At 43.1% G+C, this 14,628-nt stretch overlaps 2 protein-coding genes across 2 annotated transcripts; one reads left to right on the top strand and one right to left on the bottom strand.

The window, feature by feature from the left end:
* Nucleotides 1-629: 629 nt before the first annotated feature.
* On the top strand, nt 630-1,764 carry ora5 (olfactory receptor class A related 5; the record flags this gene model as incomplete). The annotated part of the gene is made up of 1 exon (XM_084034546.1): nt 630-1,764. Exon 1 carries the CDS (start codon nt 637-639, stop codon nt 1,762-1,764), a length of 1,128 nt encoding a protein of 375 aa, XP_083890672.1. The 5' UTR covers nt 630-636.
* A 999-nt stretch (nt 1,765-2,763) lies between these two features.
* nup155 (nucleoporin 155) lies at nt 2,764-14,219 on the bottom strand. The gene is made up of 34 exons (XM_084034506.1): nt 14,077-14,219; nt 13,650-13,816; nt 12,834-12,971; nt 12,593-12,689; nt 12,354-12,424; nt 12,175-12,267; nt 11,815-12,078; nt 11,650-11,723; nt 11,452-11,543; nt 11,239-11,336; nt 10,978-11,145; nt 10,728-10,828; nt 10,322-10,492; nt 10,099-10,209; nt 9,828-9,922; nt 9,648-9,733; nt 9,068-9,209; nt 8,877-8,943; nt 8,650-8,765; nt 8,409-8,512; nt 8,069-8,202; nt 7,709-7,900; nt 7,301-7,439; nt 7,088-7,223; nt 6,838-6,991; nt 6,642-6,746; nt 6,319-6,473; nt 5,975-6,104; nt 5,773-5,886; nt 5,554-5,674; nt 5,328-5,438; nt 4,827-4,963; nt 4,610-4,716; nt 2,764-3,704 (listed from the first exon to the last, which is right to left on the bottom strand). The coding sequence occupies exons 2-34, from the start codon at nt 13,789-13,791 to the stop codon at nt 3,566-3,568; spliced, it is 4,104 nt and encodes a 1,367-aa protein (XP_083890632.1). The 5' UTR covers nt 13,792-13,816; nt 14,077-14,219; the 3' UTR covers nt 2,764-3,565.
* Nucleotides 14,220-14,628: the final 409 nt, after the last annotated feature.

Here is a 14,628-nt window from a genome sequence, read left to right as displayed (position 1 = left end):
TACCAACATTTATAAAGCATTAATTAATGACTTATTAACCATTAATAATTGTCATGACCTTTTATTAAAAGAAGAAAATTGTGCCAAACGTTCTAAAGGCATTAGACAAACTTCTTAAACATAAAGGGGGAAGGCTACAATATTCAGACATTGCATGCAGACAGTTCAGTCTGTGTTTGTTCATTTCTAAAGATTAAATCGGGGAGTAAATCACTAATTTGTCTCGCCACTGGGTGTGAAAATCAAGTGATGCGGCATGGAGAAATAATGGGCCACACTTTGTGCAGCTGTAAAATGATGTTCATTTTTCACACACGAAAAGAGTTAAGATGGAATTAAGATCCCATCTGCATGCAGGAGGTCCACGCAGTCTGTTTTTTATATATTTTGCAAAGAAGCAGGAACAAAGTGAAATGATCAAATGGGCGGTATTCTCCTTTAAGATAGGAGGGCCTGTCATGAAAAGGATCTCTGTGGGACATCATGATGAAGTCCCACTGAGAGACTCTACATTGTGATTGGCTCATGGCTTCACAGCCATCTCTTTAAAGGTCCAAACCACCCCACATTACAAGCCTGGGAAACTAGGAGACCGGTCGACTGCACAGTGAAGTCATCACCTGATCTCGTGAAACGATGGATGCAGAAGAGTTAATTGAATCCATCATCAGAGCACTCATGTTCCTGGCAGGGATCCTGGGGAACAACTGGCTGGCTGTACGCTCCCTGCCCGGGAACAAATCTGGCATCCGCACCAACGAGGTCCTCTTCATCAACCTGGCCGTCTCCAACCTCATCACCAACTGCCTGGTGGACCTGCCCGACACCATAGCAGACTTTGCTGGACATTGGTTCCTCGGGGAAACCTTCTGTGGCGTGTTCCGCTTCTGTGCCGACCTCTCGGAAACCAGCAGCATCTACTCCACCTTCTTCATCAGTGCTTTCTGGCACCAGAAGCTCGTGGGCTCCCTGAAGCGCGGGGGCGCCCCGGTGCAGCTGGACAGCCTGCGTTTGGTGGGGTGTCTGCTGGCTGGGAGCTGGACGCTGGCAGTGGCCTTCAGCATCCCGCACTTTTTCTTCGTCGCGGTGGAGAGTGGAAATGAGAGCCACGAAGACTGTGTAGATGTCTTCCCCAACAAAATTGCTAGGCAAACCTATGATATCCTTTATTTGACCCTGGCTAACGCTCTCCCCGTCGCTGGGATTGTGTTTGCCAGTGTCCAGATTGTCATCACTTTACTCCAAAACCAGCAGCGCATACGGGGAATTAATTCGGACACTTCCAAGGAGATGGTTCAGGATAAAGACAAGAGTATTGAGAACGCATCAATCAGCACCGTTTCTGGACCAAGCACCTCCAAAGATCCCAAAGAGTCTGCATCCCCAATACATATTTACACAGGCATACCCGCCTCCTCCTGCCAAAGTGGAGGGCTGTCAGACCCCAGCTGTGCCATCAACGGGGAAACTAACACATTCAGCAGTGTTGGAGCTCCACCAAACCTTTCAAGGCCCAGCCAGATGCCAGCCAAGCCCAGTCAGAGCGCGAGCACTCAGGTGAGGGCAGCCAAGAGCGTGGTGGCTGTAGCCAGCGTGTTCCTGGTCTGCTGGCTGACTCATCTGCTCCTGCGAATCACCAACAACATCCACACCTCGTCAATGTTGGTGGAGGTGGCGAGCTACATCGCGGCCTCCTACACCAGCATCATCCCCTACATATTCCTGTACGGAGTGAAAAAGCTTTCTTGCTCATGCAAAAGGTAGAAATGTGTCGATCACGTCCACAGCCGTCAGAATCTGCTCGTAGGTAAATAAAAGCATCCATTACTTAGGATGAGCAAGACGGGGATTTAACATGCGGTTTAAGTGCAAAACAACTTGTCCATAATGACACTCTTATATTTTTTCTTTAGTACTACTTTAGAGCTGAAAAATTAGTCGATCGATTGAAAATATTTTGATAACCAAATAATCATCTTCTTTAAAGCAAAAGTATCAAACATTAGGAGGTTTACAGTTTTCATTTGTGAGGATTCACTGCATTTCTTTGTCTTGTCGGATGGTAAACTGAATATCGTGGGGGTTTGGATTGGCACTTTTCTACCATTTCAAACCAGATGAAGGGATTTATTGAGAAAATAATAAGTAGATTAACAGAAAAGGAAAATGTGCAGCCCTATTTTACATTACAACTCTAACGCCCTGTCGCATCTGATGTCTGTTTCTCAAAAGTGATGTTAGTTTTGAACCTTATGTCGACCTTAATTCAAGATGCCTAAAGACTCAATAAAGATTTAAAGTTAAGAGTGAGATTTTCATGGAAGCGGTGAGACTGACGGTTTTATTTCTAGTTACCGTAATGTATGGTATAAGAATACAAACTCATTTTTACTTAAAAGCTAAATCAACCCAGCATCAAGTAAGAATTATTTTTCATTAGGATACAGATTTAGCATAATTGTGCACTAGAGTGTGAAGTAAATTGGAGAGAAAAAATTAGCAATTACTGCAGCAATTCCTGATGGTGATGACTGTAAGAAACACAAAGTGCCCTTTTCAATTAAAGATAATTACGTAAACACAAACAGTGAAGACATAAATCCATAATTGCGCTCCCTCTGCAGTGTCACATTATCAACTCAAGAATAAATCCTCCTTTCTGATGCAGATTATTTGTAAACTAGAATATTGTATAGAAGTCAATACGTTTGTAGGTTCACAGGTCACAACGGTAGTGTTTTCAAAAGATTCTCATACACAAAATCAATGACAAGTTTTATTTCTTTATAAAAATGTTTTATGATTTTTTTTTCAGTGCAGCACTTCAACTGCACAGTGTTAAAAAAAATCTTCTACATTGAAAACAATCACAACATCCTTGTTAAATTTATCAGCCAAGTAGGCAAAACGCTCACTGTAAATAATGCACATGGTGTGTGTGCGTGGCCTTTGGCAGAAGAGACAACACCGTGGCCAAGTTATATACATAATTACAACATCCAACACTTGTTTGTTTGGAGGCAAATGTAAAACAATCAAATCAAATTATTCCCCTGCGATCAAAAGGCTTTAGTCTAAGTGTCCCAAATCCATCGTAAATTAGTGCATTTTCAATATATGAAAATTCACATGTAAAATTCAGAGTTTGGTGTGTTTTTATGAATACAAGGTAACTCAGCTTTGTAATGCATTGTGTGCAAAGGCACAGCTATTTGCACACAAGGCAAATAACCAACAGTGCCTTGCTTTCCAAAGCTGTATTTCAGCATAATGTTTAGACGTATAACAAAATGTATTAAATAAGTTATAAAACTTGTCTCTTCTGTCTTTTTCTTCTTTATGAGAATACTTTACTGTCATCTGCTCCATCTGTCCCTTAACAACAAGCTCTTGCTAAGCTGTAACAGACTGAAGAGGCAAAGAAGCAAACTCTACTCTGGAATTCAAACAAACATTGCATGTGCTGATTGTGGATCACTTTTGAATCAGCTGTTTAATTAACACCCGCAGTGCAAGATCCAGAGGTCACCTGTCCAGTGTCCTGTGAAGAACGTCATTAGTAGCATCAGTGGAGTTTCTCCAACTTCGCCTGCAGGGACTTGAAGTTGCCGATGGTTTGTTGGAGGGCCGAGTTTGGGCTCAGAGACTGCAGCTCCACAAGGTATCCACAGATGTTGTCAAGGCACACGTTAGTGAATCGGCGTCTGGAAGGAAGCAGTTAAACCAAGTTTAATGCAGGTTTATTGCAGGTTTTGAAAGGGTCAGTAACACACTAGGCACCCTGCTGCAACTAATGAGGTAGTCTGTAGTCTGAGTAAGGCAAATCAAGCAGGGATGTGGAGAGAAACTGATACCAAAACTTTGGAGGATGTCCACTATCCATCTCTTGCATTGAAAGTGCTTTAGGAACGGTATTCTTGGAAGGACAAGAGGAACACTTACAGCGGAGAATAAACCTGTCAATGTAACTATGGGCATGTGAGTAGTGTTTTCAGACAGACTTGAATAAGTGTGAACCTATCCTTGAAACAACAACACCCCTGTGGCTAGTAGTTCTCACAGAGAAGTGATCCTGACACAAACAATAAGCATCAATCTTGGATAAACAGTGGGCATTTGGTCGTGTCTGTCTGCTGTGCGTTTGACTGACTGAATGCAGCTCCTGGTTTTAGTGCACAAGTGATTGACAGACATAAGCTGCTTCCTAGAAACGGAGCAAAAATACATCTCCCTGCAAAAACAACACCTCAGTACGATCAAGATGACAGCTTAGATGTTTGTCTTGCTCATGGACTTTGGCGGGATTGCAGCATTAACTGTCAGAGGACTTTAACCAGGGACCTCATGCATTTACATTTAGCTTTTGTCCAAAGTGACTTACAGTCAGTACATTTGTCAATAGAAAGAAACCACAACATATTGCCAATAAAGTAAGAGCAAAAAAAGTGTTCGGTCCTCATCTGAGTAAAGTAGTAGCTTTTCAGCAAGGATACCTTAAGTACAACAGAGCTATGATCAAAGTGCTACAGGAAAGCTCTGTATACCCAAACCCCACACCACAGCGCCCACTACAGCATAGAAGCTGAACAGCTACTCTGACAGTGATTACCTGTCATAGGTTGGTACTCTGCTGGGATCATCCACGTATCCTGACAGAAGCACGTGGATACACTCCACCAAGTGGAGAGGTTTCTTCAGCCGCTGCCAACAGGGATCCTACAGCGAGCAGGAATGAAGCAGATTGGTGGATTAAGAAAGAGACAATTTAATCCTCAACCTCCTGTTTATAATGATGGGCATAATGATATCTTATCCAGAGCAAGTACCCGGGTTTTGAAGAGTTGGTCATAGACCTCAAGAAGACGGGGCAGCTGTACTCCAATCTCCTGCATGGTGGAGGTGACGAAGCCCACGTCCCAGTTCATGCGACACACCTCCTGCTCTAGAAACTTTACTAGGAACTCTACAATCACAGGACAGGATCAGCACTGGTTAGCACTGCATACTCAACAATTTGCAAAATCAGTGGGGGGAAAGATGCTTTGTGTCTGCTATAATTGATTCTGTGCATGCATGCAAGTACCAAGGATACATATAAAATGAATAATTTACTCCGTGGAGAAGACAAGTTTGAACAGGCTGGCTGTATTGAGGATAATTAAGCAATCACCTAGAGCTCCAGCACGACCTTGCAAGCCTTTAGCGCTGAGACATGCTGACTTAAATGATGCAACAGGGAAGTCTAATTATATTAATGTTAACAAAATGGCTGAAAAATTCTAACGAGAGGAAACTGAACATAATTACAGGAAGGCGTGAACGCTTACCTAGAGGGAAATATCTTGGTGTTCCTGCGTAAATCTTTCCCAGTGACACCAGTTTCAAACTGAGAGACCTCATCCTGTCTGCTGGACTCATAGCCACGGTGTCTCCCAGCTCTAGATGAGACAAAACAATCATCACTGACACCAACATCATATATAGCATGGGAAGGGCATTTAGAAAAGAGTGTGGCTGCGGTACATTTTAGTGAGGTGTTGACTTTTCACTTGCCTTTTTCCATGATCTCCTGCCACAGCGAGTGCACCAGGATTGGGTCAGAGTGTCCTGCACAGTGGATGATTGCCAGCTTGCACTCAGACAATTTGAAATGGTCGGCAAACTCCCCGTAGAGCTACACCAGGGAACATTTATTTAGCAATTAACATATAATAATCAACATTTTCCATTCACTTTAATAATGAAATTAATGTTGCAGCTGCTGCATGTTACCTTGGTGATGTCCATGAGCTCCGAGTCCAACTGAGAGATGACATTTTTCACTGAGGGATGATGGGAATACTGTCTGATCAGGGTGTCCTGGATCTGTACTTGGATACGCACCAGCTGGGAAAACAAACACAGAAATTGAGTGGTTACAACGCTGGATCTCTCATAGATGACGTTCACCATGATCGCCACCACGCACACACACCTCCATCTTTTCTTCCAGCTCATGAAGGAACTCTCCATCAGAGGCCTGAGCCGAGATGCAGGAGGAACTCTTAGCGGACAGGATGGCTCGGGCGATGTACTCCAAACGCTGCTTCAATGAGATCTCAGTGCTGCATAATCATAGAACGAACAAGGCACCTTTATAAAATCATGTCTTCACTTTACAGACAATTAGAAGAGACCATGAAGTACAAATACATACAGTATACAGTATATGTGGTAACCAGGGTTTACTGAAGAGTCAGTGTTGGAGGGTGTTTGTGATTATTATTATTTTATGGAAGCCTGAAATTAAACCTATATCCAGCTGTTGTTTGTACAAACCTGTGCATGTCGGCGAGACGGGCCAGCACATGAGCTGCCTTGCCAAAGTTACGGTTCTTCTCGTAGTAGCGCCACAACAGATCCATGTTGTGCACCTTACTCTGGTCCTGCTTGATCATATGCATCAGGTGTTCCTCCAAGTACAGAGAATTCACCTGGACAACAGAGGGGGAAATAAAATAAGACAGCTATCAAAAAGATGGCCGTCAGTACCCATTTTAAACACTAGCCATGAGTTTTACATATTCTTCCTTTAAGTCAAGTTTCATGTTTAAAAATAAGAAGAAAAAACCCCCACATATAAACAGCACAAACAACACTACCTCCAGCAGCTTGTCCGTCAGGTCGGCCTGAATCAACCAGTTGTACAGAGCGATGTGAAACAACTCGTCCTGAGACCTCTGGGCCAGACCAAGGATCTGCTCACACTACAAAGAAACAACATATTTCCATTATCAATACGGATCATATACACTGCTCTGGAAAGAAAGAAGAATGAATCGACCCCTTCTTACTCACATGAGCTGTAGCTTCTTCGTTGCTAAGCATGTTAGGGTCAGAGGTCATGACAGGAGGCCCAGGCTGCTTCGGGACGCTGGGGGACTGAGGGGCGGCTTTGCTCTGGTTGACCAGCTCCTGCATGGTGTCTGTGATGCACTTATAACACGAAAGTCTGGAGCAAACACAGGAGGGGTGAACATTTTGTTCACAATTGGCTAAAACGCCCGTCAACGCTGCTGATTTGTGTGCTACTTCTTTGTCGCGTTACCTTTCATGGAAGGCCTGCTGTCCCACGCCATCCTCCTCAGGCTCGCCGTTCTTGTAGAAGTGGGGCCCCAATCTCTGTGGATCCTTCTTGTCTGCTGCTGTGAGGCACAACTCAAGGACTCCCTCGTAGAAACGCACTGACACAGTTGATTTGCATTAGTGGAAATTTCACATGAAAGCCAAACAAACACAGAAAGTGCATCTAGTGCCTTACCTTGTCTGTACTGGGAGCAGACCAGCGGCAGATCCGTGTGTTGACTGATCTGCTGATAGAGCCGTAGAGACTCCCTCAGTGTTCGCTCTTTATCTGCTTTATTCTGAATCTGCTTGGAGCTCTGCAGCAACTCATTAGCCTGAGTGGGAGGAAAAAAAGCAACAAATTCAGCATTAAGACACATGAATCAATGTGGGTAAATCAATACATTAAAGACTTTGATACCCCTAAAATTATCCTGAAGATTGCAAGAAATGCAAAAGCACGGAGACATCAATAAAACTAGAAATGCTGACTCCTGACGCTGTAATAAAGACCGAAACATCTAGTACCTTTAAAGATGGTGAGATAATTCAGCTAAGAGTATTTTAATAACTTTCAGTGACCCAAAAGACCATATGCTTGTACCTTGGAGCAAACGCTGTCATCGCTGCTGTACAGCAGGGGACAGATGTCGCGCAGGTGATTGCTGATGGCCTCCACAGAGGCATTATCCTTGATGTAGACATTAATGAGCGCTGTGATAAGAGCTCCAGACAGCTCCTTGCCCCGGATCACCACATCCTTAAAACCTGCTCCCTTCATCTGATCTTGAAACTCCTGCAAACACAGAAAGAACTCGTCAGAGGCGGCGCTCACATTGTACACTGGGTTTATGGCCGACAACAAAAAGGGTATTACATTGAGGACGACAAGCAGATGAATAACGCGGCGATGATGCATGAGCATCTGCAGTTGTCTACACCAGATGTGTTTGCGCACACGTACCTTTGGCAGCTCAGACATAATGAGGCTGAACTGATGATCGCAGAGGAGCTTCAAGAGGGCCAGAGTCTGATAAGAGCGATGCACTAACTGCTGGATGCCCTGCAGGGACACTTTCTCATAGACCTGAGCCTTGGCTGGAAACACAAAGGGGAAAGAGTTACAGGAATTTGAAGGAATAAAGACATCAGTTATGAGAGAAACAAAGTGAAGCACTTTTTCTTCTTTTATTGGTACGTTGAGTTCCATATTTACTTTATGTTGATTCATAATAACATTGATAATTTGATATAGATTCTCATGACTATGCAGAGAAATGTGGGAACCTGCACTCATTACTCACTGTGATATTTCCTCTGGAGCTCCTGCTGGACCTGCTGAGAGCTGGTGCCGTCAGGACGCATAAATCCCAGCAGCCTTTGCTGCAGGTTGGCAGGGGAGCTGAAACTAACAGGGAGCAGAAGAGATGTTATTCTGGGGGGGATGGGAAGCAAGATTCAGTTACTGTAGTTTTTGCAGATGTGGATCCTGTTTTTGCATGTTAAACTAAGAAGACGCTATTAAGGCATCAAAGGAGCTCTTACCTTGCAGCACCAAGAGCAGATGGACTGAACTGGGAGTTTTTATCAAGAAACTCCCGCAAACCGTTAAGCTCCATAAGGACTGACTCCAGATCAAACAAACAAACGCTGCTTTCCAACTGGGGAGACAACATAACAGTTATCGTGAACCGACCACTACAAGCATCATTCTACGTACACAGTCATTATTAAATTGTTAAATAAATCCCTGGTTAAATTATGATACTTACAATACTGACAGTCTGATTTCCTTTGCTCATAGTTTTCTCAACAGCAAGACTGCCATCCCAAATATTTCTGTTAGTGATGTTGGCAGGGAACAAGGGAGAAAAACATATTGATCAGTTTTGACGGCATCATCACACATCCACACCTCTGAATGAAGACGTTTTGTGAAACGATGATGACAGGATTTACTTACCCGAGAATGCGAGCAAAGTAGATACAGATGCCGTTGTGTTTCCCTGAGAAAATCACCTCTGGGCCAGCTGTCATGGGTGTGATGGGGGCAGACCCAGAATGCATTTGTGCAAAAGGTGTGGCCAAAGCTGGGGGCATCATGCCTGAGGAGAGAGCAACAAAATTAATGTCAATGTCAAAATTGGCCAAAAAACGACTGTGTTTTCTTAAAAAACACATAGGAATATCTAGTTTTTCCATTACAGCCATTCCTCGGTGTCTTACTGTCCACCGTTTTGAGCTAGAACTTTGATGGACACCCTGTTCCGATGGACAAAGAACAGCTGATTTGTGAAGTTGAATTCAGAATATTCACCCTAAAATTTACACATGTAAACATTACACATGTAGTATTACCAAATGTGATATCTGAAATGTTTAACAATGCACTGTTTGGATATCCTGTTGTACGCCAGTTAGTCAAATACTTGCAGAAAGGATAATGTGTGTACGAGGCTTTACACAATGTTAGAGTTTAAGCTGTCACATTCGGTCTTTATCTTTATTATTTATCCCCATGTCAGCATTAACTTCTGATTTACCTGGTACCGGAGAGCTCATCACAGGTCCCACGTTACTGGGAGATGTCAAGGCTGCTGGGAATCTCATCTGTGCTTCTCCTCCATATCTGATCATGCAACAACAAAGGAACAGCTTTTAGTTTGTGTACAGTGTGCATGAGTGTTAATCTGTGAACGTATAAACAATAAATGTGAACTCACCTGAAGAAGGCTCTGGTTGCCCACTGTGAAACCTCTCTGTCACATGCAGCGCTGGAACAAGCTAGGATCAGCGCTGTGGCACAAGCCTGCTCCTCCTGTATGGAACAGATTAACAATTCAAATGTGCAAAACATTCCTGCACATTTGTCCTGTGTGACGGTGTGTCATACAGTCTGCCGTATCACGTGTAGCATAAAACCATGAATGTGTGACTGTGTGTGTGTGCGTGTGTGTGTATATATATATATAAATATATGTCTTAGCTCTGTACCCTGTGCAGCTTGAAGAAACGTTCAACCTCTTCACTTTCTCCTCCAGCACAGCTCACCAGCAGGTGACGGAGTTGGTCTACTGGTCGCAGTTTTTGGAAGATATGACTCCCCTACAGGACGACAAGTAGTCCACACTTAATATACAGAATGAAGACATTGTTTTGGTGCACTACAACAAAAATGAGCGTGTGCAACATTATGCATCACAGCAGTAGTTTTAACCTTTGCAGACAGAAGCACAAACTTCTGTGGAGGGATATTATGCTGTTGGACCACCACAGGTGAATCAGTGATGGGGATCTGATCCTTGTTCAGAGGAGTAAATATCTTGGATGGTCTCTCCTCGTTAATGGCACAGAGAGCCCAAGAGTGTCCATCTACATTAGACATCATCTGCAATACAAGACAAGAGGAAAGAAATTACTTTTTGGGGATTTCTTTTAAGCATTGTACCCTGGGTTTTAGGTGGTATCTGACAAAAAAAAGTAACTCAAAGGTGTGTTGTTTCTGACCAAAACGCACTTGAACACACAGGATGCACTACAGAGCAGCGACCAATCATAATAAGACACCTTAAACTGACACCTACAATTTTAATCGATTTATTGTAAGTTTCTTATGCGCCAACCTGAGTCTCCATCAAGGGTTTCTTGAAGGGGAATGAGTCATGGTTGATGCACCACAGAATGTCACTGTCCTCTGTCTCAGAAGCAGCCATTAACAGAATGCCTGCAAGATTCAAACAAACCAACACCAAAATGGTATTACAGGATTATTGATATAGGTGGGCTTGTGCGCCTGTAAGCTGCAGATTAATTTAAAGTTTAAAAACAATGTTGAGTTGGACTCCCATTGGGTCTTTCTGGTAATAGGTTTACCTTTGCTGTGTAGTGCTTTATGGACCTTTGCAGGCTTCTGCAGGGTAGAGGATGCAGAAAACCCTGGTGGCAAACGGACATGGACCAAAGCTAGCAGGCTAGGTCGTACTGCCACGTGCCTCTGGTGCGGAAGGGCAAAAGGTGTGGTGCTGAAGTAGAGACGCACACCTACAGAAACCAGAAGGTTACAGGCATACATAAAGTATAAACATTTCATATTAACATACAGTTTTTGCTCATCTTCACTGCTGTACTGTATACCTGCATGAGTGACAGCTAGCAGGTGACAGTCTGAGGACTCTGATCTATCAATCACAGAGATCTGGACAATAGGTTTGAAGACAGAACGATCAATTGTCCTGCAAAGCAAAGAGAGTTTCAGAGAGACAAAAAAATAATTCTTACTCCCCTATAAGGAGAATTAATAGCCGATGTGAAAGAAACACATTTGAGGGTCAACAAATCTGGACATACCTGGCAATGTTTCCTGCGGCTGCGACAATGGTGCTCTGTGACATGGTTGCCACACGACTCATACCCTGCCCATCAGCCCCCAGGTCATACACCTAAACAAACAGATAAATGAATGATTTCAGCACACTGACAATCACCACGTTTCTCAGCTAACCATAAACAGCCACACATTGACATGATATTCACTGAACGTCATACCTGCAGGACACCTTTCTCAGAGCGTGTGAACAGTATGTTGCGGGAGTTGTCGATAGCAATCTGTACAATGGGGTCTGTGGAACACAAGAACAAAGAAACAATTTAAAGTTACGTTTAATTAAATTGAGGACATATTTCCACATGGAACACTGTCCCTCTCCTTACCGTCTTCAGAGAAAGAGAACTGGAGCACAGAGGGGACGAGGAAGGACAGAGAGCTTTTGGAGTGGTTGATTTTTCTGCATCGCTGGCTCAGCCATCCTGCCTCCGCCTGGTACGCTATCTCATAGAGGCAGCCGTCCTTTCCTGCCATAAAGATGCGCCCCAGGTCTGTGGAGGTGATGGATAGGATGTAGGTGTTGTCTGTAGGGATTGAGAAGAGGGGGTCTGGTAGGAGCTGCATGGCTCCAGACATGCTGTCATTCAGGCCTACAACAAAACAAAGAGAGAGAAAAAAAAGATAATTGCAACAGGGAACAACTCAAATGCAGTGTCTATGTGATGGGAGTTGTAGGAAGGACTCACCAGCCTGGCTCTTGGGGAAGCTCAGCCCGAGGATCACCACATCCACAGAAGTGGCCAATACTAACAGGTAGTGAATGTGTGGCTGTAGTATCCCTGAGAAGGAAAACACAAATCCATAAACATTTCCCAAATAAATAGAATTTGTTTAATCAATGCTGAGTTTAGATGTCTACACATACCTTGTTTTGGTTTTACAAGGCCCACTGCCAAAATGGTTTCAATAAGGCCATCAAAATAGGCCACATCTCCTCTGCAAAGAATATAGGAGAATGAAAATAAACAATTTTATTCAATGCAGAATTAACATAGGTGGAAGTTCACAATAAAAGACTAATTATACAGTAAGTGCACTGTGTCTCTTGGTTTCATGTAACGCTAATCATTCATTTTGTCAATCATATAAAATAAATGCACTCACCCATCTTCATAATTCCACATGAAGATGTCATTGTCAATAGTAAGCCACGCTCGACAGATCTCTGGAAAAACTCCCATCATGCAGTTACATTGCATATCTGTAAAAGTGTTAAGCTGAAACGCAACTTCACCTCAAAACAAAGCAAATCAAATCAAAATATTTTTACTGTGTGGCTGATGGAAACCTTTAGGTCCATTGAAAGTGAAAACACTCAATTAGTTTTTCATGACCAAAAGGATACGGCTGAACTGCTCCACCAGCTCAGGTGGCAGAGGGACTCGGCGGACTGCACTGAGCTCCGGGAGATTTGGCACACTGAGTAAACCTGGTCCCTGGAGGGGGTAGTCCATATCCGACACTCCAGAGAGGGATGGCATATCTATCAACACAGTCAACAACAACAAAGTTAATCAAATTTGATCCTGATCAATACAACATATTCCATCGTAGAGCAAACTGTAAACACACTTCAGTGTCAGTGGATGGATTATCTTTGAAATGGAGTAATGTGCATTCATTTTGTGTCTTTGTATTTTTATTCAGTGTACGTTTCCCTTGTATAACCTGAGCTACAAGGCTGGTTAACCATCTTCATGTTCTTACAACAACTTATGACCCATTTTTATCAGTCTATTCTGGATGAATTACAGTGGAGGGGATATTTTGGCAGCCATAAGTTCTCATTTTATTTTTTTTAAGAATGGCAACTTTTCTATTCATGTATTACAATTAAATGTTATAAGACCAGCTCTCTGAATGTACCGGACTGTGGCCCTTAGTCTTCTTCGTCATCATATTCAATTACATAGGATCATTCCTAAAAAACCTTCTCGTCTTGTGCTTATATGTGTGTAAACAACCAACACTGACTCACTCTTCTGTATCAAAGATGTGCCAAAACAATTGCTTTATTCGCTTTTAACAACATAATCCAACCGCCTACGTTATCCTCAGTTTGTGCTTTGGCATGGCATCCCTCGGGTAAACAGAAATACTTTTGTTTGATAGATAGTGTTCGGTAAATCTCTCTTCTGCTCCTTCCATAATCACGACTCACTGTGAGAGGGGACGCTGAGCAGCTCCGACAGGTCAGGAAAGCAGCGGTCCTCCTGCAGGTGTCTGTCAATCAGCCGTGAGGAGTTCTCCAGAGCTTCGGCGAGCGCAGCGGCGGGGCTGCTGGGTCCAGCGCTGGACGGCATGGCTGAGCTACAGCCGTTAACTTACCTACAGGACCGTTCAACCAGAGTTAAACAAGTGCGTTGGCAAAGCTAGGTAACATGTCATACGTGAATAATGTAGAGGTACGCTGCCAAATGCACAGCAAGTTAACGTAAATCTTCTGTCCAGCATCAGCTAGCCTGTTAGCAGGCTCGTAGAAGAACGCCGGTTGGTTAGCTAGCTTTAAACGCTTATTATTTAGCATGCAAGCTAAATGCTAACTAAGTGTGAAGTAAGTGTGTTTTTAAGTTAACTCGTTGCTTTACCCGACTGAAACGATTCCGCGTGATAGTAAGTTATTTGGCGGAGAAGTTTTCTTCACCAGTTTGGCAGCAGAATTCAAACAGATACATCCAAAACACACACAACGAGCAGCCCGCCAACCTCATGCACAGCGGCAGAGGTGAAAGGTTTTTTTCCGGTGAGTCATCTTCTTCTTCGTGTCCTCAATATTCCGCAGGCTGGGCCAAGTGAAACGTTGTGCTGCCATCTAGCGGTCAATGTGTTTTAGTTTAAATATTCACCACACAAGGTACACAATAAAAAAAGAATTATAATTAAATAATTCAATCAATTGTCTTAAGTGAAATTGTGTTTTAATTATTACATTATCCAACAGAATTTCTTCTTTTCAGTTCATAAAAATATTGCAAGTTGGTTTTATTATTTCAGCAGCAAAAGCAGAAAAATATAATTTTGTTAACAAGACATATATGTAAGACCTGTGGTATTTTTTGTACTGTAAATGTGCATGTTTTGAGTTCCCTTTATATCTTTTTGATACTATGCATTTCTGTACTTCAGAAGCATGTGACTCA

The sequence above is a fragment of the Eutrigla gurnardus genome, assembly GCF_963514095.1.
Source record: "Eutrigla gurnardus genome assembly, chromosome: 19".
NCBI classification, from domain to species: Eukaryota; Metazoa; Chordata; class Actinopteri; order Perciformes; family Triglidae; genus Eutrigla; species Eutrigla gurnardus.
Note: the sequence above shows the minus strand (reverse complement) of the source record. Positions and strands in the feature narration are given on the sequence as shown.

Bases quoted from the DNA above. Each gene is read 5' to 3' on its own strand.
- nup155 (XM_084034506.1), bottom strand. From the start codon at position 13,791: ATGCCGTCCAGCGCTGGACCCAGCAGCCCCGCCGCTGCGCTCGCCGAA. The intron at 8,766-8,876 runs GTAAGTATCATA...TTGTCTCCCCAG, and splicing joins GAAATCAGACTGTCAGTATT to TTGGAAAGCAGCGTTTGTTT. The intron at 6,474-6,641 runs GTAGTGTTGTTT...TCTGTTGTCCAG, and splicing joins TGACGGACAAGCTGCTGGAG to GTGAATTCTCTGTACTTGGA.